Source organism: Schistocerca gregaria, chromosome 6 (genome assembly GCF_023897955.1).
Source record: "Schistocerca gregaria isolate iqSchGreg1 chromosome 6, iqSchGreg1.2, whole genome shotgun sequence".
Lineage (NCBI taxonomy): Eukaryota > Metazoa > Arthropoda > Insecta > Orthoptera > Acrididae > Schistocerca > Schistocerca gregaria.
The window spans coordinates 211,184,166-211,211,827 of NC_064925.1; the positions used below are offsets into that span (position 1 = coordinate 211,184,166).

The 27,662-nt window shown below is 42.2% G+C and overlaps 1 protein-coding gene across 2 annotated transcripts in view; it reads left to right on the forward strand.

The window, feature by feature from the left end:
- The window catches only part of LOC126278373 (cadherin-23-like), a 520,639-nt gene that overhangs the window by 143,612 nt on the left and 349,365 nt on the right, over positions 1-27,662 (forward strand). For both annotated transcript variants that reach the window (XM_049978447.1, XM_049978446.1), the window contains exon 2: positions 17,000-17,082. In XM_049978447.1, the coding sequence (XP_049834404.1) occupies positions 17,004-17,082 (79 nt within the window). In that variant the 5' untranslated portion in view covers positions 17,000-17,003. The remainder of the gene's footprint in view (positions 1-16,999; positions 17,083-27,662) is intronic.

Genomic DNA, 27,662 nt, shown 5'->3' on the forward strand with positions numbered 1-27,662 from the left:
GTTCTAGGCGCTACAGTCTGGAACCGCGCGACCGCTACAGTCGCAGGTTCGAATCTTGCCTCGGGCATAGATGTGTGTGGTGTCCTTAGGTTAGTTAGGTTTAAGTAGTTCTAAGTTCTAGGGGACTGATGACGTCAGCAGTTAAGTCCCATAGTGCTCAGAGCCATTTGAACCATTTTTGTAGTCATAATTCTGTGACGATGTTATAGACTATTCTTTGATTTAAATTCTGAGGAAAACACTCCTAGCAATGTTGAAAGCCGCTTAATTCGTTAAAAATAATGACCGAGGGCTGTTTTCTTTCAATTGTAGCTATTCACGGTCTCTGAACCTGCAGCCATGAACAAAACATTTTTTTACAGCAGAAATTCATGAAGGCGATTCCCCTGTAGCTGGTGGAGTCTATTTTGTCACCTTTCTTGTTTATAAGACAGAGGACAACTCTCTTCCAGTCTCCTGGAACCTGCTCCAAAATCCAGATGCTGATTTTCTTATGTAGTCTCTCTTCCGCAATTTGACTTTTGCAGTTATTCCTTCTTCTTCCAGACGTTTTTTTCTTTTTCTATCTTATTATCCAATTCTTTATATACCCTTACAAACAAAATTGTTTTTAATGCGGCGTTTCAAGTGTCCATTCGATACAGCGCTCCCTAATTTAGTATTGTCCTATAATTTTTTACCGATACGTGTTAACAGGGACAACGGAACGCGAAAAATGTTCAACATTCCAGCAGCGATTGAGCAGCGCTACCGCATGGCAGTAGTAGTCAGCGCGTGCAAAGGCGGTGTTGTCGCTACTGGAAAACTGGTTATGCTCCGTTTTTTGTTGTCGCTGTTAATATATATATCAGTAAAACAAATTTCGCACTGAGTTAATTTGCGGCTGCACATCGCAAAGCTGAAATTGCAAGTATCTGCCGAAACACCAAGGAAATGTACCTCACGACTCTTTGGAGGGATACTATGTGTGTTGGAAGAAGTCGTACATAATATATTAATAAGTCGTTTGGGAACAAACACTGATAAACCAAAACTTTACGACAACTGCTCACCGCGACGATGGATCCGTGCTGAAGGACTTGCGGGCACGTGACGCGGTACTAAAGTATGTAAGCGAAGCAGACCCGGACGGAGGATAATACTAGCGAAGATATGGGTTGCATATGGGGAAATTCACTTAGATAAACGACTTTGACAAAAGACAAGTTATTGTTACGCAGAGCCTGTGATCGAGTGTCTCAAAAACGGCGAAGCTTGTCGATGTTCATGTGCTACTTTAATGAGCATGTACGGGAAGAGGTAGACAAATATTGAAACTGCCATTAGGAGCTAAATGGTTAGACATCCACGACAGAACTCGGGGTTCGCAGGCTTGTCTGCTCTGTAAAGTAGGATAGGTGGTAATCTGTGGCATGTCTGCCGAAAGAGCACAACGCTGGTGCACGCACAAGTGTTTTCGGAGCATACCATTCATTGTACATTTTTGAACATAGAGTTCCGCAGCGGACCACCGCTACCTGTTGACACGTTGACTGAACGACAGCGTCAATAACTATTGCTGTGGGTACCTGACCATCTGGATTGGACCGTCGATCAATTGAAACATGTCGGCTCACACTAGATCGACGGTCGTCTCCACAAACGCCGTCATCGAGACGATCGGCGGCTCTAAACTTACAGCGAGCTACGGACGCTGGATGGTGGGAGTATTATGCTATGGGAGACATTCTCCTGCACTTGCACGGGACCTGTGGTAGATATCGAAGACACGCTGACAGTTGTGAACCACCGGCATCCCTCCGGGCTTGATGTCTTCCCCGGTAACGATGACGTCTTTCAGTAGCGTAATTGTGCGTGTCTCGGAGCCAGAACCGTGCTTTAGTGGTTTAAGGAGCACTGTAGTGAACTTACGTTGCTGTCTCGGCTACTAAATTCGCCTGACGTAAATCCTGTGAAACCCATCTTGGTCTCTATCGGGCGTCATCACTACATACGCAAATATGCGGTCCCATATTTACGTGGATCACGTGACCTAGTGTAGACATCCAATGCCACGTACCAACAAATAAACTGTCGGATTCCTTATACGCAGAATCAGTGACGTATTTCGTTCCAGCGGCCGACAAAAATGGTATTAAGCAGATGTTGATAATGTTCCAACTCATCAATGTACACTGTCCAATTTCTACAGTAAACACTTGCGCAATGTAGTACGCCTCACCATTGGACCTTGCTGCTGAAAGAAAGATGGAAGATTAGAATATAACGTCCCGTCCATTACAAGGTAATTAGAAACGGGGTGTAAGCCCAGATTAGGGAAGAATCAGAATGTCCGGCATTTGCCTTAGGCGTTTTGGGGAAATCACGGAAGCCTAAATCTGTCTGGTCGGACGGGGATCTGAACCGCCGTCCTTCCGAATGCAAGTTCAGTATGCTGACCAGTGCGTCACCTCGCTGTGTCTCTGCCACAAGGGTTCGCTGAGCGCCGCCGTGACCCTTTTGTCCTTACTAAACGCAACTATCACGAAACGTGATGCTCTTCTTTGGATCTTTTTAATCGTCCATTACTCCTAAGTTATAAAGGTCCCTAACAGAAAGTCGATAAAGTACCGGTCGAATGAGTGACTTGTAAGCTACCGCATTCTTGGATGGCTTACACGTCATCAGGACTTTACTTTGACTTTCCTACCATCAGTTTTAAGTGGTCTTCTTGCATTAAATCGTCCCGCACGAATACTCCAAAATGTTATTGATGTAATTTTTTACAGTGATTGTTCGGAAATCTTGTAACCAAACAGTAACGGTCATTTCCGCCGTTTGTGCAGCATGTGTCGCTTTTATTAATGTTGAGAGTCAACCGCCAGTCCCTGCACTAAGCATCGATCCACTGCAGGTATCTCGTAATTTCGTTACATACTTTCGATCCACTGCAGGTATTTCGTAATTTCGTTACATACTTCTAGCGCTGCAATTTTCCAATAGACAACATCATTGTCTGCAAACAGCCTCACGAAGCATTCTTCTTTTGTTTGCAGTTTTCTAGAAGCCTATGACAAGTTTAAGTTTCGCTTCTGCGAGGCGTGATGGGATTGCACAATTGCTAGCAGAGTGTTTGCGAATAGCGTGTGTCCGTTTCAGCGTTCTCTGTTTTGACTTCTGGCACGTAGTGAAACCCAAAGATGCTTCATGTACAACAATTAACGTAGGATTTAGATTAGCAATATTAAATGAATTAGCCTCGACTTTGATCGATGACCACTGCTGGCATTCACTTGACGCGATTTAAGGAAACCTGAGGAGGTCCTAATACGAATGGCAAGAAACGAATTTGATCTCCATTTCTACACATTCATAATGTTTCACCTTAACCGCTACGTTAGTAACCACCACTCTCAACGCAAACGACTGGCTTAAGGGAGGGCACCACACCACTTGACTTTACAGCTGCTTGTAACGCTCAAGTTATGGGTTGTCAAGTAATATGACCCACATAACTTAGATTAATATACGTCAGGAAATGGTGCTTGATCTATTGCGCAATTAATCCGCACTGCGCTACTGAATAAATCTACAGAAGTGTACGAAATGTGAGCGCGAATTATCACGACGACAATTTAGTTGGTGTGCCGTTTTCCGCAGCGAATATATAAATATTTGTTTTATAAATTCAAATGCCGTTTTCCTGCTGCAGATTAATACTGGATTTATTTATTTATGTTCACCTGGACACACAGCGTTGTAGATATCTTTTAGAGATATTGTATGATTATATTTTACAATTTCATGTATGGTACCTAGTTCGATTACTTTTATTTGATATGGGGCCTATTTCGGCTCAGTTGCCAACATCAGGTAAATAAATGGTACATCAGGTAAATTAATGGTATATAATTTTGGTACATTATCTCTAACTCTAAAGGCAGTGACTAAATGGATTTCATTATTATACAGTTTTGCATACAAATAGTGACATCAGCACCGGCATTGCATGGGTATCAAAACCATCGGACGTATGTACAAATGTGTAATAATGAAATCCATTTAATAATTCAATCTAGAAACAATGTACCAAAATTATGTAGCATTTACGTACAGATAACCTGATGACAGCATTCAGTCGAAATAGGCATTTTGTAAAGCAAAGGCAATCAAACTTTGTAGCGGACTTGGAATTATAAAATATAATTGTACAAACGTATTTATGTTCCAGAAACGCTTCACTTATTATATTACAATCATTTTCATTGGATTTAATGATAAATGGTAAAGTTTCGTTCCTACGTGTGAAATAGATTCGAAAAATTTTCACACCAGAATTTTTACTTCAATAAAATGTCACAGTCACTCGTTCATCCTACCTGACCACAAAAGGGGAAAACAGATTTTAGCCGACCGGGGTGGCCGAGCGGTTCTAGGCGATAAAGACTGTAACCACGCGACCGCTACGGTCGCAGGTTCGAATCCTGTCTCGGGCATGGATGTGTGTGATGTCCTTAGGTTAGTTAGGTTTAAGTAGTTCTAAGTTCTAGGGGACTGACCTCAGAAGTCAAGTCCTATAGAGCTCACAGCCATTTGAACCATTTTGAACAGATTTTAACAGGACAAACGGGTAACTATAAATTTTCAGTCATGCAAAGTTATATTATTCCACATTAAATACACTGTAGATGCCTTCAATATAAAACGCGAAACACGTCTGAAACGTAAATAAATATTACACTGCTGCAAGAAAAGTTACTTTTGAACAGAATGAAATGAATATTATGGCGACGTAAATGAAATTACAATTTTGTGCAGATCTGCATCCATAAGCCTATATGTTCAAATGGTTCAAATGGCTCAGAGCACTATGGGACTCAACTGCTGTGATTATCAGTCCCCTAGAACTTAGAACTACTTAAACCTAACTAACCTAAGGACATCACACACATCCATGCCCGAGGCAGGATTCGAACCTGCGACCGTAGCAGTCGCACGGTTCCGGACTGCGCGCCTAGAACCGCGAGACCACCGCGGCCGGCAAGCCTATATGTCTTATCTCACGAATGATAAGGGAAATGAAATTTTTCCAAGACATGCTAAACTGTGTGGGGTGAAAATACGCACACCCTGTGTGTGTGCCCTCGTGAATTGAATGTAGCCATGTAAGTATGCTAGAGACACAAAGATCCAGGCGCAAAATGTAGCTAGTGCCAGACAAACAATTTGCTCGGTATTTGTAGCCGTGGTTTCATTTCGTAACGAATTTGCCTCACTGTCTAGAGTTCAGAATGAAGTTATGCCAATGTCTTTAAGGATCTCCCGTCTCACATAAAGTTGGAAAATTATTGACATACCTCGTTAATTGCCCTTTGTACAAATTATCTAGCTTAAATATTGAAAATTCCTGTTAGCTGCAAGTAGAATTCTTGATTATAAATGCTACACGACAAGTAGTGCTGTAATGTAGACAGGCTTCCTTTGTCTCAGGTGTAGGTAATCATTTTCTTAAAGTACCACTGTATTCGTCGCAATATTATGCTACCAAGAGGTAATAATAGTAGTTATTTAATTTAAGTGAAAATTATGACTTTTTTCTTTTCCTTTAAAAATCAGTGGCTTTTCCCACAAATCTACTAGTTCACATTTAGCTGTTGTAAGCGTGAATATCATCAAGCACTATAGTTACTGTATGTGAGGATTAAATAGTTAATAGGCGCTTTTATTCGCTTAATGCACATAACTCCGTATTGACTGGATCTACGGAACATGATAAATAAAAAAAAGTTTTTAATTTCATAATTGAAAAGCAAAATTCTGTAGATATACGAACGTATACTTGTAATTGAAACAGTAAATTACTACTGAATAACCAAAATTATGAAGTATATTGTGCATAAAATGAGAAAAACACGGCAAACTTTTTTTTCAGGTAATAAAAGATAATAGCGCATGTTCTAACAAGAAAAGGTATGTTTTCCAATACGATGAAACACTCAAATTTCTCCTAAACTTATGACTGATGAAATGTTAGTTGATACGCTAATGTTGATCTATGTTATCAAAATAACATGTTTTTATACATAGGCAGAGATCAGTTTTGCCTAGTTGGCGCCACTGCTAAGCGTACTGGTCAAGATTAGGCGTTGTAGTTTCCAAATGCTTGTCGAACCTAGTGATCAGGGTTTCTGACGGTTTCCTTAATTACCTCAGGCTAAAACCGGTATGGTTCCTTCAACAAATACCAGGCCGATTTCCTACCACCCATTTCTGATGGTACGAGCGAATTCTCCGTCTATAAAATCCCTCGTTACGTGTGCAAATTATCTGACAACAAGTCATCCTTATCAACTATTGGCCACGGTAACATACAGAAGAACAAACAGAATACTTAAAGATGTACGTACAAAAGAGCTCAGGAATTGGGAGGAAACGAGACAAGCAGTTCTGTCATTGCGTGAAGTTACCAAGGCGAGAAAAATCAAGATGCTTCTAAAAAATCGTTTGAAACTAGGCCGTACAATCTTCGCTTCCAGCAGACTTTCTAGTTTCTCAGCTATCGTCAGCATATTTTCCGACAGTAATAGCATTTTCAATATCTTTAACCGAAACACTTCATAATGGAAGTTCAAGTACACAAGGAAAATTGGTCGTTCATGAAACACTTTTCTTGATGTCAGTCTTCTGCCTTTATGCGATCCGTATTGTTTCCTACCTGTGCGAGAGTCTGCAGTTCACAGCACCACTTACAACTAAGTCGTTCAATTATTTATTACATATTTTGGAGGACAGTGGTGGGGCAAGACACTGCGAGCTCTTTGGATGTGGTTGTGTGTTGGGGTTGCGGATGGAGTCATGTCAGCTTTAGTGGAATAGTAGGAACAGATCACGTTCAGTAATTGAAAATTATTACGTTGGCGAGAAACTTAATTGGCACAGGCGGTCGGGTTTTTACATTCTTAGGATATGTGGTCTTTGTGTGTGAGGCATAATTGGCACTGATGTGCTTCCGGCTGGGATCGTGAACGTTCTTTGGCGGTAAATGAGAATGTATGAGTTGACAATAGATGATGAGGTTTATTTAATTTTATTAAAAAATTTAGAAGCATCGTTCCCTGTCCAGGTCGCATTTTGCGTTAGACGATTAAAACGTGATGACTAATTTCGGGTGTGTATCAATAATGAACAGATCGTTCAAATCGTTAAGTGCAGGTGAATATGCATTGAACACGATCAATAGCGAACATCATGCAAAAACGTGCAAAATAAGACAATGATGTTAAAAGCACCACGAATGGCGAACCAGGTCGAAACCCATGATCTTGCGATACGCAGGAAAAAGAGTGGTGGGGGCTCATGCGTAAGTAAAAATGCTTCCAAGATACATTATATGGGGTCGCAAAACAGTCAATACTGTGAGAAAGCTTGATGCAACGGAAACAAGAATTAAAAACGGTTTCACACCATGATTGTCACAAGATTAATCCAAAAAAAAAAAATACAGTAATCCATCATAAAATATAAAATAGCCATCGTTACATTATGTGTACTCGTTGTTAATGGATATAAAATGATACATTATGTGTACTCATTGTTTATGGATATATAATGAAACCAGCTCAGCCGACTACAAATACGTTTCCATTCTGTGACTAATAGTTACGTCCACGAACCAGCATGGTTTTAGAAAGTATCACTCTTGCGAAAATCAGCTTGCCCTCTTCTCTCATTATATACTGCGAACTGTGAATGAATGGCAACAGGTAGATTCCGTATTTCTAGATTTCCGGAAAGCGTTTGACACGGGGCCCTGTTGTAGGCTGTTAAAGAAGGTACGAACATATGGTTCTAATGGTTCAAATGGCTCTGAGCACTATGCGACTTAACGTCTGAGGTCATCAGTCGCCAAGAACTTAGAACTAATTAAACCTAACTAACCTAAGGACATCACACACATCTATGCCCGAGGCAGGATTCGAACCTGCGACCGTAGCGGACGCTCGGCTCCGGACTGTAGCGCCTAGAACCGCACGGCCACTCCGGCCGGCCCTAGCATATGGGACAGGTTCACAGATACGTGAGTGGATCGAAGACTTCTTAATTTACAGAACCCAGTTTGCTGTCCTCGACGGCGAATGTTTATCAGAGACAAGGATATCATGAGGTGTGTTCCAGGGAAGTGTGATAGGACCGCTGCTATTCTACGTATACGTACATTCTCGTACATGAATGATTTGGCTCACAGGGTTGGCACCAATCTGCGGTTGTTTGCTGATGATGCTGTGTATACTGTAAGGTATCGTCGCTGAGTGACTGTAGAAGGGCACAAAGATGACGGATACAATTTATAGTTGGTGTGATGAAAGGCAGCTAAATGTAAAAAAAAAAAAAAAAAGTTTATGTGTATGATTCGGAAAAGCAAACCCGTAATTCTGTAGTGTCCTTGTTGACTCGTCGTTCAAATGTCTGGGGGTAACATTGCAACAAGGTATAAAATGGAATGATCATGTGAGAACAGTAATAGGAAAGTTGAATGCTTTACTCTGGTTTATTGGGAGAGTTCTAGGAAAGTGTGGTTCATCAGTAAAGGAAAACTTATGTAGCATGCTGATGGGGCCTATTCGCAGGCCGGATTAAAGGAAAACATCGAAGCAATTCAGGCACGGGCTGCTAGATTTTTTACTGGTTGGTTTGAACAACATGCAAATGTCACAGGGAGGCTTCGGGAACTCAAACGGGAAAGCCTGGAGGGAAGGCGACACTCTTTTCAAGAAAAACTATTGAGAAAATTTAGAGGACCGGCATCTGAAGCTGACTGCGGAACAGTTGTGTTGCCTCCTACGTACATTGCGCCTAAGGACAACGAATATAAGATACAATAAATTAGAGCTCATACGGAGGCATACAGACAGTCGTACTATTCTCGTTCTATTTCCGAATGGAATAGGAAAGAGAATGACTAGTAGTGGTATGGGGTACCCTCCGCCACGCACCTTGACGTGGGTTGTCGAATAGCGATATACATGTAGATGTCTCAGTCAAAGTGCTTTAACCGATATTAGTATCTCCAAACTAATACAACTGCTTATTGCGTACCTGCCGGGATTATAAGGTCACATTATACCACTTGGCTCCGTCATGCGCCCACCCCGAATACGAAAGATCACTCGCGGCCACATCTTCAACTCGAGTGTATTCCTTCTGACACGCTCCATAATATTTCTCGATAAAACAAATACGATTCTAATTACCAACAAGAAAAGGATCGACATAAACAACTGTTTCGTACGACTTGCCTAGTGATGCAATCTATCAGTAAACGGCAAGACACTATCACTACAATTTGTGACTGGTACACTACCCTTCTTTGTAGTACACTCCCGAACTGTCTTCCTAGACCTACAAGAGTGGAAAACAAATACGCCACTAATAGATCCACTGATCCACTCAAGTTTAGCCCCAAACTTCCCTTATGTCACAGCACCCTGCAATTCACCAATCCTGGTGGGTTGTAAGTAGGCTGTTTAGGTTTTCTTATTGGTAACGCCAACACCACGTAGCGCTCTGTATGAAAAATCACTGGCTGTGCCGTGTGCAGTCTGTGGCTGGTTTGCATTGTTGTCTGCCATTGTAGTGTTGGGCAGCGGCAGCTGGATGCTAACAGCGCGTAGCGTTGCGCAGTTGGAGGTGAGCCGCCAACAGTGGTGGACGTGGGGAGAGAGATGGCGGAGTTTTGAAATTTGTAAGAATTGGTGTCATGAACTGCTATATATATTATGACTAGTGAGGTAAATACATTGTCTGTTCTCTATTAAAATCTTTCATTTGCTAACTATACCTATCAGTAGTTAGTGCCTTCTGTAGTTTGAATCTTTTAGTTAGCTGGCAGTAGTGGCGCTTGCTGTATTGCAGTAGTTCGAGTAACGAAGATTTTTGTGAGGTAAGTGATTTGTGAAACATATAGATTAATGTTAGTCAGGGCCATTCTGTTGTAGGGATTACTGAAAGTCAGATTGCGTTGCGCAAAAAAAAAATATTGTGTGTCAGTTTAAGCACAGTCTTGTATAAATTTTTCAAAGGGGACGTTTCAGGGTCAACACTCACCTGCCTCTGAAAGTTTATACTGGCCTCACAACTGTCCCTTTTCGACGGATCTAAGATACTGCCCACTGCTGAAAATAAATCTGAGCGAGCGCAGGACTCTTCGTACGTTGCGACTATAATATCCCTCTGAAATGTCCCTCTCACTGCAAAGGATAACGCTTGGTCGTGGCTTTGTTTATAAAGTGGTGCTATAACTGTGATGATCGTAGAAAAATTCAGAACTTCCTTTCAAGAAATTTGTTCCAAGGGGCGCATTTTTAATTCCGTGCCGTGCTTCTTGAGACAGCACCTTTAATGTTACACGAAAGGTATCACACAACATGCAGTATTTGACACTCATCAATAATAATAGGTAAACACCGTTTTACATTCTTGCCGTCATATATCACCGCACCTGGTTTCAGCCCACGTCTGTCTTTTTTTGATCAAAACTCAAAACTAGCAATCCACTCTTCTACCGTCCTTCGTTGCGGCCTGCACACAGTTGTTTCTCCTAAAGAAGGCTCCCGTATCAAGCGTTTCATCCAATAGTTGCATAGGAAATTCGTGCTACGTTATATGGTCGAGTTTTGCTCAGCCAGTAGCAAGCGAGGATGCTGTGTCCAGGTGGGTTGTGATGCTGTAAACATATTGCGCAATATTGCGGCTTACTCAGTACCAGCTTAATGCCTAACAAGCCTCTTATGGAAATAGCGTGCAGACAGAGAAGGAAGGCCAGTGACGAGTATTTCGTTTCCGGGTGGTTTCGTCTAAGAGGTGAAGGAGGCTTTCCCGGCGACGATTAAGCTCACTGGGTGCAACTGGCTGCAATTCAGCTACGTTCAGAGGCCATCCAAGGTTCCAACAGGCGTCTGCCTGAAGTCTCTTTTCAGACAGGGAAGAATATCAGCTCTGTTACCTGACGTTAGCAGCCTTTGTCATGGAAGACCTGAAGACGAAAACATTAATACAGTATTTGTTAACTAAAGCAGCGTTCATAGATGATAGTACTAGGGACAGAAAGTTTGCTAAAACCAGGTGTTAATAAAAATGATTCAATTGGCTCTAAGCACTACGGGAGGTCATCAGTCCCCTAGACGTACAACTACGTAAACCTAACTTACCTAAGGACATCACACACATCCATGCCCGAGGCAGGATTCGAACCTGTGACCGTAGCAGCAGCGCGGTTCCGGACTGAAGCGCCTAGAACCGCTCGGCCGCAGGAGCCGGCAGGTGTTAATAGCCTTGAAATTTTTAAACGTGATTGGAATGAACATGCAAAGATAGGTTAAACGCCAGGGGTGCAAACGTATTTATAGCCATTAATAATGAAAATCAGAAGCCGTATACATCTCCCGGCTGTACCTGTGCCGTCACACCTTTTGGGATCACTAGATGAACAAGTTCTCTGTCCTCCAGTACGACTCTCAGAACGGTTCTTTCTCATCGAGCACCAAAACAATCTAACAATAGTGCAGATTTTTCTCCTGCACTGGGAAAGAAAATTTCTTTCAAATATCTGTTAACCTGGTCAGGCGTTAGCTTACTTGATTTCGATGCTGCTACAAGGTTATTTGGGGCCTCAAGAAGATTTTTTCTCGAGTTCTAGCTCCAGACTTTCCGTTAGTTTCCTTTTGAAATATGAAAAGGGTGTGTTGAGCGTGAAAAACCATTTTTCAGGGCCGTAAATGAGGAAAAGGCTCGACGGCATTGGTGCAGCAGTGGGACGTATGTGGTTTGCGAAGTTGGAAAAACTTTTTGAAAAGGTTTTTAGATCTAATTTTGCTGGACGAGCGTGATGTCAGTCTCCATTTGAGAAACAATATAACCAAGCGGCAGTCATTGACACATAATCGCTTCTCTTCAACAAGGTTTTCCAATGTACTGAAATATGCCTATTACAAATCAGATTATTTAGAGATTCGAACGTCACAACTTGAAATTCCGCTGAATTTTGTTTTACACTAAGTTGTCCGTCGTGTGCATTATGTGGAAAAAATTCTTTCATTTTATGTGCATTGTGTAAAAAACGTTATGTTTTAAGTATTTCCTTACAGATAATCATTATTGTATTGATTTTGTGTCATATGAGTAATTATGAGTTACTTATCATTTTCAGTTAACGTAACACATGTATGTGAAACGGTAAACTAAAAAAAAGATAATGAACATGAATGTAAATCGTAAAATATCAATTTAAAACACCAAACACAAATAAGTAATATAAATATAACAATAGTGAACGTTTAGATAATTTGACTAGTTATATTGAAAATATTCCGACAACACACTGTATGCAGCTTATTTTCCAAAATCGGTATTTCAGAAACCAGCTTTGTTACACATTGACGTATGAAACATCAAAGCTTCTTTGCGTTGCAACAAAAGTTTTAATTTTTCAATTTAATTAATGGAGCTAGAGTGTTCTGCAAAATTTCAAATTATTACAAAAGTTGATTATACGATTTTCAAGAGTGGTAATTACATTTTAACTTTTATATGAAACACATATTTACACATCACAATTTCGAAGATATTCCCTCTAAGCATAAGATGTAAAATTACATTTGTGAGTATCTTTTACCCCTTAAAAACGAAACTGGGCAAAAATGAAAAAATCCGTGTTGTTTTATTTTGACTCCTCTAAATACCAGCCAAGTTACATCAGGGTCGTTTATTTACACTAGTAGTGTTCTCTTGGAGTTTAAAGTAAAAGAGGGAATCGGTTAAGGTAAGGCAGTTATCGCCTATTTTCCCGCAAGAGGTCTGGACCCTATTTGCATCCGCACTAGGATATAGCAGTCAAGCCCACAAATATATTACACAGGTGAATATTAATAAAACCGACAAACTGCAGCAGTGGATTCCTGGCTAGAAATGGAAGGAAAAAAGGTCCTGTCAGTACGTAACCGGAAATGGACGGTGTGCGTCGAACGACTACAAATCGTCCTGGAACACAGAACATGACTGTTCCGCATTCACGTCGCAACATATGTTCAAAGTGCCCGTTATCAGATTGCAAGTGAAAGGAATAGTAGCGGTTGTCTTGCAGGTTACACATAACCGCACTTTGGTTTACACGATGTTGGCGAGCCTCTTGCCTGGAGCTTGTACTAGGGTTCATATCAGTATCCTGTAGAATCTGGTCCTCCATATCTGATGTACTCACAACCCTCCACCTTCCTGCACAATCGTCTGTCTGAAAGGACCTATGATCACACAATCGCCCAAAAAGGAGTTGAAAAGTTATATGATGTACTTGGTGTCTGTGACGGTACTTGTTTTAGTATAGTCATGGTGCCTCTCTAGCGTCTCCAACTGCTTGCTGTGCCCAAACACAGTTCCCAACTTCAATGCTGGACCATTCTGCTGCTTACAATACGAGGCGTTAATCACACAGCCTGAAACACACAAGGGACACATGTCACGTTGTAAGAAGAACTGTCTTTCGTCAGCACTATCTACCGTCCGTCCCCGGTAGCTGAATGGCTTTAACAGACAAAGATAAAAGGACAAGTAAATATATAGTAGAGAAGACACAATCACGCGAAAACCAAAATAAAATGGAGCTGAAGTATCCCAACAAAAACTGGGAAAAAATATGGACTAATATAAATAACAAAACACTGGCTACGGAAGTGCAAGCGACATGGCACAGAGTTGTCAACAACATCATTAGTACCAATGAAAAACTGTATTCAGTAGGACTACATGCAACCAATGTGTGCCAAAAATGTCACAATTTGGACTCCTTAAAGCATCGCTTCATCTGTAATGGATACAAGAATATTTGGAATGACATTGTATTGCAAGTCACTTTTCTCGAACGGACCGATGGAAGAGAGATCACACTACACGATATACTCTTCCCCGAAGAAGTTTCCTTTCCACCACAAAAAAACAACGTCATCTTGTGGCTATTCGGAAATTTTGTCAATTATGTTGTCAACAACAAAGGCATTGACAATCTACAAGAATATCGGGAATATATGAAAGATGAATACTTCAAAATATACCGGAACAAAGACCATAAAAAGAAGTTCGGGAATATGATACAAATTTTGTTTCAGAAACAAGACATCGGTTAATACCTAAGTAATATGAAATCGACGGAACAAGATAGACTGCCAAAGTAGGGGATTGCTGTTGAGGGTGAAGTACGGTGGGGACTTCGTGTGCCCCGGGGCCGCTACGGTAGCCGTGAAGGCCTCAACAGAACCCCGAAAAAGCATGTTTACCCAACAAGTAACAGGAGTCATGCCACAGCACAAGAATAGTAAGGAAAAAATAATTCTAATGCATAAGACGTGCATCACTGAAGAAGTTTAATTTCCTCTCTTAATTTTTACTTTTGCTCCTCTCTCATTTTTGTTTAAATTCGAATGGAAGGATATTTTGCGTTCCGTTAATGCAGTCAACAGTATAGGAGAGAGAGTTATTTTCACGGTAATCTATTCGGATTACAATTCTCTAACATTGTCTTCAAGACCCAATTCAGTTTCATAACCAATAAAAGAAAAAAGTGGGGAAAAATGGTCAGCGTGACGGATTGTCAAATCTCTGGACCCAGTTTCGATTCCCGGCTGTGTCGGGGAATTTTCTCCGCCCAGGGACTGGGTGTTGTGCTGTCCTCATCACCATCCTATCATCCTCATCGCCTACAGGTCGCCGAAGTGGCGTTAAATTGAAGACCGGCATCCGGCGAATGGTTTGCACGGGGTCCCTATCCACACGGTTAAATAAATAAAAAATAAACAATGGCAACGATGCATTTTTGGACACAGATTCACAGGACCTTTTTTTCCTCCATTTCCAGTCAGGAATCCGTCGGTTTTAATGCTCACCCTTTATACTCACTGACAGAAAGAAATTACAACACCAAGAAGGAGTTACGTGACATAAACGAAAGTTGTTAGGCGCTTTTAAACACCTGAAAGGTGTGTCGATTCAAATTTAGCGCTAGATGGATAAGACTGTCGCTAGTAGCGCCACTAAGAGAATAAAAGTCATGTTTGCTTCAAATACACGCTCTAATGGTCGTGAGCGTTCTTTAGTTTTGAGATTGGACGTGGAGGATCATGTTGGTCATAATTGCTTTTAAGGCGGCAAAGACACCGGTATCAGCACTTCATTGAGTTTGAACGAGGTCGTGTGCCAGGGCAACGAGAAACTGGATGCGATATTGCAGAAAGACTTGGCAGGAATGTAGCCAGTGTACATGATTGCTAGCAGTGACGGTCAAAAGAACGTACGGTCGCAAACGTCCGGGGTCTGGACGGCCACTGGCAACACCGAGACTGGAGACCGTCGTATTCGGCGTATAGCTCTGGTGCGTCGTAACTGAATCTACAGCAGATAGTCGTGCATCAGTTGGCACCACAACGACACAACGGACTGTTACAAATAGGTTACTTCAAGGACAGTTCCGAGCCAGGCGCGCCGTAGCGTGCATTCCACGGATCCTAAATCACCGCCATATGCGAGTTCAGTGTGTCAAGCGAGAGCTCATTGGGGGGCAGGGTGAAGGTCTGTTGTGTTTTCTGATGAAAACATAAGAGATGCCTCGAAGCCAGTGATGGCCGTGTGTTGGTTAGAAAGAGACCAGGCGAGGGCCTTCAACCAACATGACTGCGTGCTACACACTCTGGACTTCCAGCTGGAGCTATCGTTTGGAGTGATTTCGTCTGACAGCAGGAGCACCCTCGTGGGTATCGCACTCACCCTGATAGCAAATTTGTATGGCAATTTTGTGATTCTACCTTTTGTGCTGCTATTCTTAAAACAGCAATCCAGGTGATGTTTAGCAACAAGATAACGCTCACACGCACGCCCCTGTTGTAATCGAGCATGCTCTACATTGTGTTGACACGTTGTCTTGGCCTACGCGATCACCAGATCATTTCCAGTTGAGTACATATGGAACATTATCGGACGAAAACTCTAGCGTTCCCTGTATTGATTGACCAAGTGCGATAGGCATGAAACTCCATCTCACAAACAGATATTAAGTACCTGTAACACAATGCATGCACTTTTGCGTGCCTTCATTCAACTCTCTGGCGGCTACACCATTTATTAGTGTACTGGTATTTTACATTTTCAATGGTTTATCTTGCGCTTCCATTAACCTTTGATCATGCAATGTTAATCACTTAAATATGTTACCTAAAGAGATGTATTTCCGAAATTTTATTACTCTACATAAATTATGTTTTGGTTCTGCGATTTTTTTCCTTCACTGTACGTGTGGTGTCCGTTGTGTCAGAATGTCCGATGGGTAAGACACCACTGTTTTTGATGCAGCGGCCGTAAATATCAATATGTTGAGGACGGTATCAACGTCAGCCGCAACTGGGAACGGAAATAAACCACTCGTGTAAAGCAGAATGTCCGGGATAGTGTCCCAGTCCGACAGATATTTTCAACTTTTTCCATTGAATTAATTCAATGCCCAATTGCGACTGACATCGGTAATTCCCTCGGAATATAGATAGGATGTTATAAAATGTGGGGTAGAAACTACGGAGGGTTTGTTGGGGCAGAGAAAATGTGAGTGATTCGTCGTACAGCTATTGCTTGGGTCTCGGAAGAATTGATCTTCCCTTTCCACTGGTTGCAGCACAAAGTAAACTGGTTTAGATGACGTTGAGGTGATGGTTGGATTTTCTGGTGGATGGTGCATAAGAGTAGTCCAATGTTATCTGTACAGAGCAGGAATTGGATTGGTGGAGGGAGTTAAGGTATTTCAGTACTGGAGAAGATGTACTTATTACTTTATTTCGAAGGCATTGCTCTTCTAAATGTAAAAGTCGTTCCTGTGTCTCATTTGTGTCCCATATTTAGCCACTGGGACTACACGTTTTCATAAAAAACATAGCACAAAATACTTTGTCGGAGGTCTGTTACCAATTAACGTGGGTGTCTGATGTTGCAGGGAGATGGGGGCAGCGGTGGTTGTCCGACTGCTGACATGGTGTCTGGTGGCGGCGACGGCGTCTGCGCAAACTGCCGGAGCAGGTGTGTATCTACCGACCAGTCTGGCAGCTTTTTGCAAAGGTGTCATACGAACCCCAAAATTCGGTACCTCCTAACCAGCCTCCAACCAGTGTACTGCATACCCTCGAAATACTTAGTAACCTAGGTACGGAAGTCACCTATCACTTTCCTCCAACGTTCTCCAGGTATTTCCGCTTTCTCATCCCATTTATCTAACATACTATAAGCTACTTAATTATGTCCTCACTAACTCCAACGAATCTCCCTAGCTACCAAACCTTTCTTCCACATCAAGCTAAGAGCCACGTACTCCCTTGACCGGGCATACTTCGTATTGAAACAACCTATTCACCCTAGTTTAAACTACCCTCTGCCACATCCTCTGTTCCAGCTCCGATGTCATGGAAACAACAAATATTTCCATCTAATTCTTAATAACTAAGAAACCCATCTACTCCAGTAGCCATATTCTTCTTTCACCCATCCTGTCCAATGAGGATTCCAACCTTAACCTTTATTCAACTAATTCTATCAACAGTTTAACTCCAACACTCCGACCACTCAATCCTTTCCATGCAACTACACACCCTCCTGTACAGACATCTGCATCAGCCCTCACCCCATCAAAATTTCTATCCCACAATTACTAGAAGCGGCCATACTATTTTTACGTACAGTAACACCTCGTGAAAGATGTTTAGCATCAGTGTCAAAAAATATGCTGTTCTCAGACATTTACCTCCTTTAGCCCCAGTAGTATCTGCCTGAAACCACATTTTATTAAGTACCAGCGCCTTTCGTAAGAACCCATTGATGCTAAGACCCTGACTTCTTGTGGTACACTGAGGTACTTCTACAAATGAAGTGCATTGTGGGATTCACTTATAACGTTCAAGGGCACAGTTGGTGCGGAGATGCTGACTTGCCTTTTTTTTCTCGCAGTGGCCATATTGAGAAGATCATTGATGGTGAAAGTCAGTATATCTAAGTTATTGTAACGTATATCTGAATTCGTACTATTGCTTTTATGAGTATTATAGAAATGACAGTTTGTAATTGTGATATAAGATTTGTTAAATTTTAGGTCATTTTTTTGCCATTTAGGATTACAAATTGTTTCAGGAGTTATGAGTTCACAGAAGTTTGGAGATGTGGGATTTTGCCTAGGAAATCCGCATTTGCCTTTAAATATATCACATGAAACGATGGGTGGTTAGAAACTGTAATGTCCCAGTTGTTCTAAAGTGAAACCACCTCATTACAACAACTGACTGTTTACCTTTTGCTAATTTCGTCTTATATTCGGACTATTACAATAAAGATTAATTTTGTGGAAAATTTTACATTTATATTTCAAAGTGCAACCATCTCCTTAAAATAACTGATTGTTTACTTTTTACCAATTTCTTCTTCTGTTCGTTGCTTACCGTGACAATGAAGGTTAGTTATGTGAAGCCCGCCCGGTTGGCAGTGCGGTCTAACGCACGGCTTTCTGGACGGGAATGAGCGCCTGGTCCCCGGCACGAATCCGCCCGGAGGATTTGTGTCAAAGTCTGGTGAACCGACCAGTCTGTGGATGGTTCTTAAGGAGGTTTTCCATCTGCCTCGGCGAATGCGAGCTGGTTCCCCTTATTCCGCCTCAGTTGTGGGCGATTGCTGGGCAAACAAGTTCTCCACGTACGCGTACACCACCATTACTCTACCACGCAAACATAGGGGTTACGCTCGTCTGGTGTGAGACGTTCCCTGGGGGGTACACCGGGGCCGAACTGCACAATAACCCTTGGTTCGGTGTGGAGCGGAGGAGGAAACGGAAATTGGTACTCTTGCCACTGTGGTTCGAGATCTTGTGATACTTCGCGTCAAGTCGCAAGGGAATCTGGCATGAGCCAGAGTAGTGTTGTTCGTTCTCTGCATCGCCATAAATATCATCCTTATCATATCAGTCTCCACCAAGAATTAACTGTTACGGATTGTATGCGTCTCATTGAGTTCTGCCGATGGGCTCAACTTCAGATTCAGAGTGATGACACATTTATTAATTTGATTTTATTTACTGACGAGGCTACATTCACGAACCATGGAAATGTTAATTTACATAAAATGCATTATTGGGCAACTGAAAACTCATATTGCACACCAAAAACCGTGGTCGGTGAATGTATGGTGTGGGATTCTGGAGGACAGAATTACAGGCTATAGAAAAATTTCCGCTACCAGCCACAATAAAAGGTTATTTATTTGTCACACGACCTGTTTCGGACTTGCGCCCATCCTAAGGTGTTTATACATTCATGTACATGTTTATATTGCTGGAGGTCACTGTATGAATACAGAAAAATTATTTGCTGGTGACTAAACAGATAAAAGTGGGACAATTGTAAGTGGCAAGGCAGCATTTGTCGAAAATATATCTGTACTTACATAAAGACGAGGCGCCATTATTATAGTTACGATGTGATGACAGTTTTTCCACTTAATTACACACCGGTAGTGTGACATATAAACAACCTTTTATTGTGACTGGTAGCGGAAATTTTTCTACAATCTATAAAGGAACAGTCAGGGAGTTCAACAGCAACCACTACGGATAAAATTTATTAAGAATTATAGGCCCCTATATCATCGAAGGAAATCTTAACGGTAGGAAGTACACGACATTCCCACACGAAACATTAGGTCTGTTATTGGAAGAAATATCTTTAGGAACAGATGGCGGTATCAATACAATGGGTGTCCAGCACATTTTTCTCTGGTGGCTAGGAAATGAGTTGCAGGAACACTCCCCAAATCGTTGGATTTGACGCGGAGGAGATGTGTCGTGGCCGGATCGTTCGCCAGACTTGACGCCTCATGATTTTTTCTTGTGGGGATTCGTAAAAGACATTGTTACTGAAGACATTCCTACTAAACCTGAAGATATGCGAGAGAGAATTGTCAGAGCATGAGATTCGATAAGTGCCGATATGATAAGGAATATCTATGACAAGTAGATTTCAGCAGTACATTGATACGAATGGTCATCACTTCGATCACCTTAAGTGGACGTTCATGCCATCTTGACCTTAAAAGACCTTACTGTTACACATCATTGGATTCATCTCGATAGCCGCTATCAGAAAATAAATGCCAAACTATACCATCCCACTTAAAAAAAAAAACAAAGTTGACCATCATATCTCTGAAGCGACCCCACCTAGCAACAAAAATCCAACGTCGTATTATGTCCCTCGTTGCCCCATGCAACTTTTGTCCTACAAACTTTTCAGCTACTATCGTACTTTCGGAGTTATTCTTGGAGGCAATAGTTACTGACTCACCCTGTATACTTACCGCTGCGGCGTACTGGGTGTCCCATTTATCTTGAAAGCCCCCGGAACCACTCATCCAGAAGAATTACACGACATAAATGTCAGCCTCCTGGGGCGATTGGTGTGCACTCCATTCACTCTAAACACAGTCAGGTGACATTAATGTGACCACGGCCTCTGTTCGACGTCAGCGTGCAATAACCACTTACAGATGGAAGGTAGCAGCAATAGCAGTAGAGCATAAGTATTTACATCTACATCCATGCTCCGCAAGCCACCTGACGTTGTGTCGCGGAGAGTACCTTGAGTACCTCTACCGATTCTCCCTTCTATTCCACTCTCGTACTGTTCGCCGAAAGAAAGATTGTCGGTATTCCTCTGTGTGGGCTCTAATCTTTCTTATTTTATCCTCATGATCTCTTCGCGAGATATACGTAGGAGGGAACAATATACTGCTTGACTCTAGGTTAAGGTATGTTCTCGAAACTTCAACAAAAACCCGTACCGAGCTACCGAGTGTCTCTCTTGCAGAGTCTTCCACTAGAGTTTATCTATCATCTCTGTAACGTTTAGGGAATTACTAAATGATCCTGTAACGAAGCGCGCTGCTCTCCGTTGGATCTTCTCTATCTCTTCAATCAACACTATCTGGTACGGATGCCACACCGGTGAGCAGTATTCAAGCAGTGAGCGAACAAGTGTACTGTAACCTACTTCCGTTGTTTTCGGACTGTATTTCCTTAGGATTCTTCCAATGAATCTCAGTCTGGCATCTGCTTTACCGACGATCAACTTAATATGATCATTCTATTTTAAATAACTTCTAATGCGTACTCCCAAATAATTTATGGAATTAACTGCTTCCAGTTGCTGACCTGCTATTTTGTAGCTAAATGATAAGGGATCTATCTTTATATGTATTCGCAGCACATTACACTTGTCTACATTGAGATTCAGTTGCCATTCCCTGCACCATGCGTCAATTCGCTGCAGATCCTCCTACATTTCAGTACAATTTTCCATTGTTACAACCTCTCGATACACCACAGCATCACCTGCAAAAAGCCACAGTGAACTTCCGATGTCATCCACAAGGTCATTTATGTATATTGTGAATACCAACGGTCCTATTACACTCCCCTGCGTCACACGTTAAATCACTCTTACTTCGGAAGACTTCTCTCCATTGAGAATGACTTGCTCCGTTCTGTTGTCTAGGAACTGTTCAGTCCAATCACACAATTGGTGTGATAGTCCATATGCTCTTACTTGTGGGGAACTGTATCAAGCGCCTTGCGGAAGTCAAGAAACACGGCATCTACCTGGGAACCCGTGTCTGTGCCCCTCTGAGTCTCGTGGATGGTTCTCCGCAGAAAGCACCTGGTTCATACACCCATGCCGACTGCTGCTCCCTAGCGACGAATGCTGGAATTTGCACGCCAATACCGTAACTGGAGAGCCACCGAGCGGCGACAGGTAGCCTTTTCAGATGAATTGTATTTTATGCTCCATCGGACAGGTGCCGTTGGCGTGTACGGCGTGAGACGTCTGGAAGCAAACACCCTGCAACAGTCGTCGGCAGTTTTGGTCTGGGGAATGTTTTCATGGCATTCCTTGGGTGATTTCGTCATTCCGGAAGGCACAGTGGGTCAACACAAGTATGCATCTGCTCTTGGGGCTATGTCCATACATAGATGCTGTTTGTTTTTCCGCAACGGATGAGTTTACCGTACTCCCGTGGCCATGAACATCCCTAGATTTAAACCGATTTGAGAATTTGTAGGACGACCACGATCGGGCTGTTGGCGGCATGGATCCTCAACGGAGAAACCTAACGCAGTTGGCCACGGCACTGGACTCATCTGCTCCGCATCCCTATTGATACCTTCCAGAACCTCACTGACCCTCTTCCTGCCGATCTCGCAGCGCTCCACGCTGCGTAAGGTAGTTATTCCGATTTTTCACAGGTGGTCATATTAATGTGACAGTACAGTATATGTGCGTGTTCCAGTTCCGACCGGAACTGAGTCTGGATCTGGCAATAGACTGAACGCCGTGTGTCAGTGGAGAACAGTGTTACCAATTTAATTACAATGAATCGCTTGATTTCAACAATTGAAAACCTTACAAGGGGAAGATGTGGACTCTGGCAACAATCTATTGGTTATGAACTGTAGATTAAAACTGAAGAAACTGAAAAAGGTGGGAATTAAAGGAGATGGGACCTGGATAAACTGACTAAACCAGAGGTTGTACAGAGTTTCTGGGAGAGCGTACGAGAACAATTGATAGGAATGGTGGAAAGAAATACAGTAGATGAAGAATAGGTAGCTCTGAGGGATGAAGTAGTGAAGGCAGCAGAGGATCAAGTAGGTAAAAAGACGAGGACTAGTACAAATCCATGGGTAACAGATGAAATATTGAGTTTAATTGATGAAAGGAGAAAATATAAAACTGTAGTAAATGAAGCAGGCAGAAAGGAATACAAACGTCTCAAAAATGAGAACAACAGGAAGCGCAAAATGGCTAATCAAGGATGCCTAGAGGACAAATGTAAGGAAGTAGAGGCTTATGTCACTAGGGGCAAGATAGATACTGCCTACAGGAAAATTAAAGAGACCTTTGGAGGTAAGAGAGCCACTTGTATGAATATCAACAGCTCAAATGGGAACCCACTTCTAAGCAAAGAAGGGAAAGCAGAAAGGTGGAAGGAGTAAATAGAGGGTCTATACAAGGACGATGTACTTGAGGACAATATTATGGAAATGGAAGAGGATGTAGATGAAATGGGAGATACGATACTGCGTGAAGAGTTTGACAGAGCACTGAAAGACCTGAGTCGAAACAAGGCCCCCGGAGTAGACAACATTCCATTGGAACCACTGACGGCCTTGGGAGAGCCAGTCCTGACAAAACTCTACCATCTGGTGAGCAAGATGTATGAAACAGGCGAAATACCCTCAGACTTCAAGAAGAATATAATAATTCCAGTCCCAAAGAAAGCAGGTGTTAACAGATGTGAAAATTACCGAACTCTCAGTTTAATAAGTCACGGTTGCAAAATACTAACGCGAATTCTTTACAGACGAATGGAAAAGCTGGTAGAAGCCGACCTCGGCGAAGATCAGTTTGGATTCCGCAGAAATGTTGGAACACGTGAGGCAATACTGACCCTACGACTTACCTTAGAAGAAAGATTAAGGAAGGGCAAACCTAAGTTTCTAGCATTTGTAGACTTAGAGAAAGCTTATCACAATGTTGACTGGAATACTCTCTTTCAAATTCTAAAGGTGGCAAGAGTAAAATACAAGAAGCGATAGGCTATTTACAATTTGTACAAAAACCAGATGGCTGTTATAAGTGTCGAGGGGCAAGAAAGGGAAGTAGTGGTTGGGAAGGGTGTGTGACAGGGTTGTAGCCTGTCCCCAATGTTATTCAATTTGTATATTGAGCAAGCGGTAAAGGAAACAAAAGAAAAATTCGGAGTAGGTATTAAAATCCATGGAGGAGAAATAAAAACTTTGATGTTCATCGATGGCATTGTAATTCTGTCGGAAACGGCAAAGGGCCTGGAAGAGCAGTTGAACGGAATGGAAATTGTCTTGAAACGAGGATATAAGATGATCATCAACAATTGGAAAACGAGGATAATGGAATGTAGTCGGATTAAGTCGGGTGATGCTGAGGGAATTAGATTAGGAAATGAGACACTTAAAGTAGTAAAGGAGTTTTGCTATTTGGGGAGCAAAATAACTGATGATGGTCGAAGTAGAGAGGATATAAAATGTAGACTGGCAATAGGTAGGAAAGCGTTTCTGAAGAAGAGAAATTTGTTAACATCGAGTATTAATTTAAGTGTCAGGAAGTCGTTTCTGAAAGTGTTTGTATGGAGTGTAGCCATCTGTGGAAGTGAAACAAGAGAATAGAAGCTTTCGAAATGTGGTGCTACAGAAGAATGCTGAAAATTAGATGGGTAGATCACATAACTAATGGAGATTTATTGAATAGAACTGGGGAGAAGAGGAGTTTGTGGCACAACTTGACAAGAAGAAGGGACCGGTTGGTAGGATATGTTCTGAGGCATCAAGGGAACACAAATTTGGGATTGGAGGGCAGTGTGGAGGGTAAAAATGGTAGAGGGAGACCAAGAGATGAATACAGTAAGCAGATTCAGAAGGATGTAGGTTGCAGTAGGTATTGGGAGATGAAGAAGCTTGCACAGGATAGAGTAGCATGGAGAGCTGCCTCAAACTAGTCCCAGGACTGAAGACCACAACAACAACAACAAGCAATAGTTTTTCAAACGTTAGAATTGTAGCACAATTCATGCTGGGAACAGGGCGTAAAATCAGTTTCGATTTATCAATTCACAGGCAAGCTGATAAACCGCAGCAGAGATACTGGGGAAGCCCCGTCGGATAATGACGACAGAAGTGGCTCAGGATTTTGCAATTACATATAAACCTAGATAACTACATCTGGGATGAAGTATCGCAGCAAAAAGTTAAGAACCGCAAAGTTGAAGGCAGTTTTTGAAAAGTACGTAAGAATAAATGTTTAAACCCAAGTATAGAACTTAAGTGGAAATGTTTGAAAATGTAATATTCGTAAATATGCACAGGAAAAATACCTATGCCTATGCACTATGAAACTAAAAGAATAAAAAAAATTATAAATTACTGTCTCCTACTAACTTGGAAATTTCATGGGAAGTGAAAGTGGTATACCTCGAGGTAGTGTAATAGGTATACCATTGCTCACAATACATGTAAATCGCCTGACAAATAATTCTGTGTCTATCTTACACAGATCGATGGGACAATGTGCAATTGCTTGGGCGGACAGACTTACAAGGGTCGATCAGAAAGTTTTCGTCTGAGGGCGTTGTTGCATCGGATTTGCAAGGTAGCGCGATTCCGATACGGGAACATAAGTAGCGACATTTAGGCAAAGAATTAGTGTGCCTTTCGTGTCTTTCCGACCTACGCGTTCGTAGGTGAACTACGGCGATGTCATTATCAAATGGGTCCCAACATGTCCAACGTGCTACTATTGTTTTCTTGGCTGCCGAAGGACAAGTTCCAGTGCATCTGAGAATGAAAAATGTGTATTACGGCGTGCAGTTGGGGCCAAACGTCGGGGAAAATTTAACAAGGGATACTGCTGCTTCATGATGACGTACGTCCCCGTATCGCAAATGTCTTAAAGCAGAAAAGTGGGAGACAATTGAGCACCCACCCTATAGTCCTGATCTCTCCCTATGCGATTAAGCGCCATCGGTCCCTTAAAAAAGGCCTTGAAGGATTGACGATTTCTATTGGACGAGGATGTGCAGCAGGCAGTTGGTTGGTTGGTTGATTTTGGGGAGGGGACCAAACAGCAAGGTCATCGGATCCATCGTATTGGAGAAGGATGGGGAAGAACGTCGGCCGTGCCCTTTCAAAGAAACCATCCCGGCATTTGCCTGAAGCGATTTAAGGAAATCACGAAAAACCTAAATCAGGATGACCGGACTCGGGTCTGAACCGCCGTCCTCCCGAATGTCAGTCCAGTGTGATAACCACTGCGCCACCTCGCTCGGTTAGCAGGCAGTTACGGACTTCTTCACGCAGCAGGACACAGTGTTTTGCCAAACGGACATTTACAACCTGGTGCGTAGGTGGAATGATTGCCTCAATGAAATTGATAGGCATACTGATTCTGCACTGTACGACTTTCGAACGGAATCTTTTTAATCGCTCTTTGCACAATACCAGCTCGAGGAATTATGGAGAAGTGAGTTATACACTAAATTGTAATAATACAGGGTGTCCCAGAAAGAATGACCCTATTTTAACTTTTAATGATATTGAGACAAATGTCACTAGGTAACTGAAACAACGCTAGATGTAATCGGCATGGTGTAGAGTTTCAGAAAAAAAAATCCGCTAGATGTCGCTACGAGCGCTGACCTGGAGCGTGCACCCAGTCTCGCGCAATATGGCGTCCGCACACAAGGCATATTGTGCTGTTGAATTTAGTCGTACTCAACCATTGATCGCAGTTCAGGGGGCGGATATGTTAAACAATGTGTTCATGTTCCTCCCTTACCTTGTTACATTGATGAACTAAAAACCAGAATATCAGCTGCTGTAGCTTCAGTGACAGAAGACACCTTACGCTAAATTTGGGATGAATTAGGCTATCGGCTAGATGTCATCTGTGCAGCCTTATGGAAGACATACTAAACATTTATGATGGATTTTTATATACTTCGGTGTTTTCTGAGTAATTTAGTATGCAATTTGTTGGTGTTAAGCCCTTCTTCCTAATAACTCATACTATTTAAAATCGGGTCATTCTTTTTGGGACACCCTGTACTTAGGATGTGCCCCTTCGATCCACAGATACGATAGAAGTGGTGATGACTGAAGAAAGAATACCATGGAATGCGGAATTTAACTGGATTACAGTCTAAAAGTAAATAGTCCTCCAACCTCGTGAGAAATATTGGGTGGACATCCAACCAGAAAGACGATGTTACTGTTTCTTACCAGACATAAGAGAATTGCTGGAAATGAGTCAGCGAGAGAGGAATTCGAAAAGAATGATACACTTCTTAGGCCGCCTTTTCGAGTAGGAGAGAAGGAAAGTCTGTGAATGTGCCTGTGGTGAAGAATGATTTGTCCATTTCATGCCTAAGTGGTTGATACTCATAGGCAACAATTGAATCGCCACGAAGAACCGTTGTCAAGGAGAAACTGGGGGGCGATACATGGTAGATCAGTATCACCGACTCCATTGCAAGAATGGCTTGGGTAGAGTGACTCCTAATGAATCAACTCTTGTCCGCTGTGCTACAGAAAGAAACCCCGCGAAGACGGAGGCAAATACCTGTGGCAGACAGACTGACAATAATGACGATCGTTGGATATAATCTGATAAAAACTATCTGGACACCACTATGTAATGCGTAATTGACCAGTAGATGTCACGAGAGACGGACCTGCCAGCATAAAAGATGGCGGTCAGCATTGCGTTGTCAGTAAAGAAGCAGTTACTCAGAATAGGTCTGTCGCGAGGGCTCGAGAGCCTCAAATGTCTACTAGTCATCGGATGTCACCTAAGCACCATATCCATTAGGGACATTTCAACCGTTCGAAATCTGCACAATTCGACCCATGGTCATGTGACTGAGAAGGAACAACCACAGCTACACCAAATTCACGCAGACGTCCTGCACTGACGGACAGAGACTGTCGAGCACTGCGGACGATTCTTGTAAAAAATCGTATGAAATCCAAAGTACTA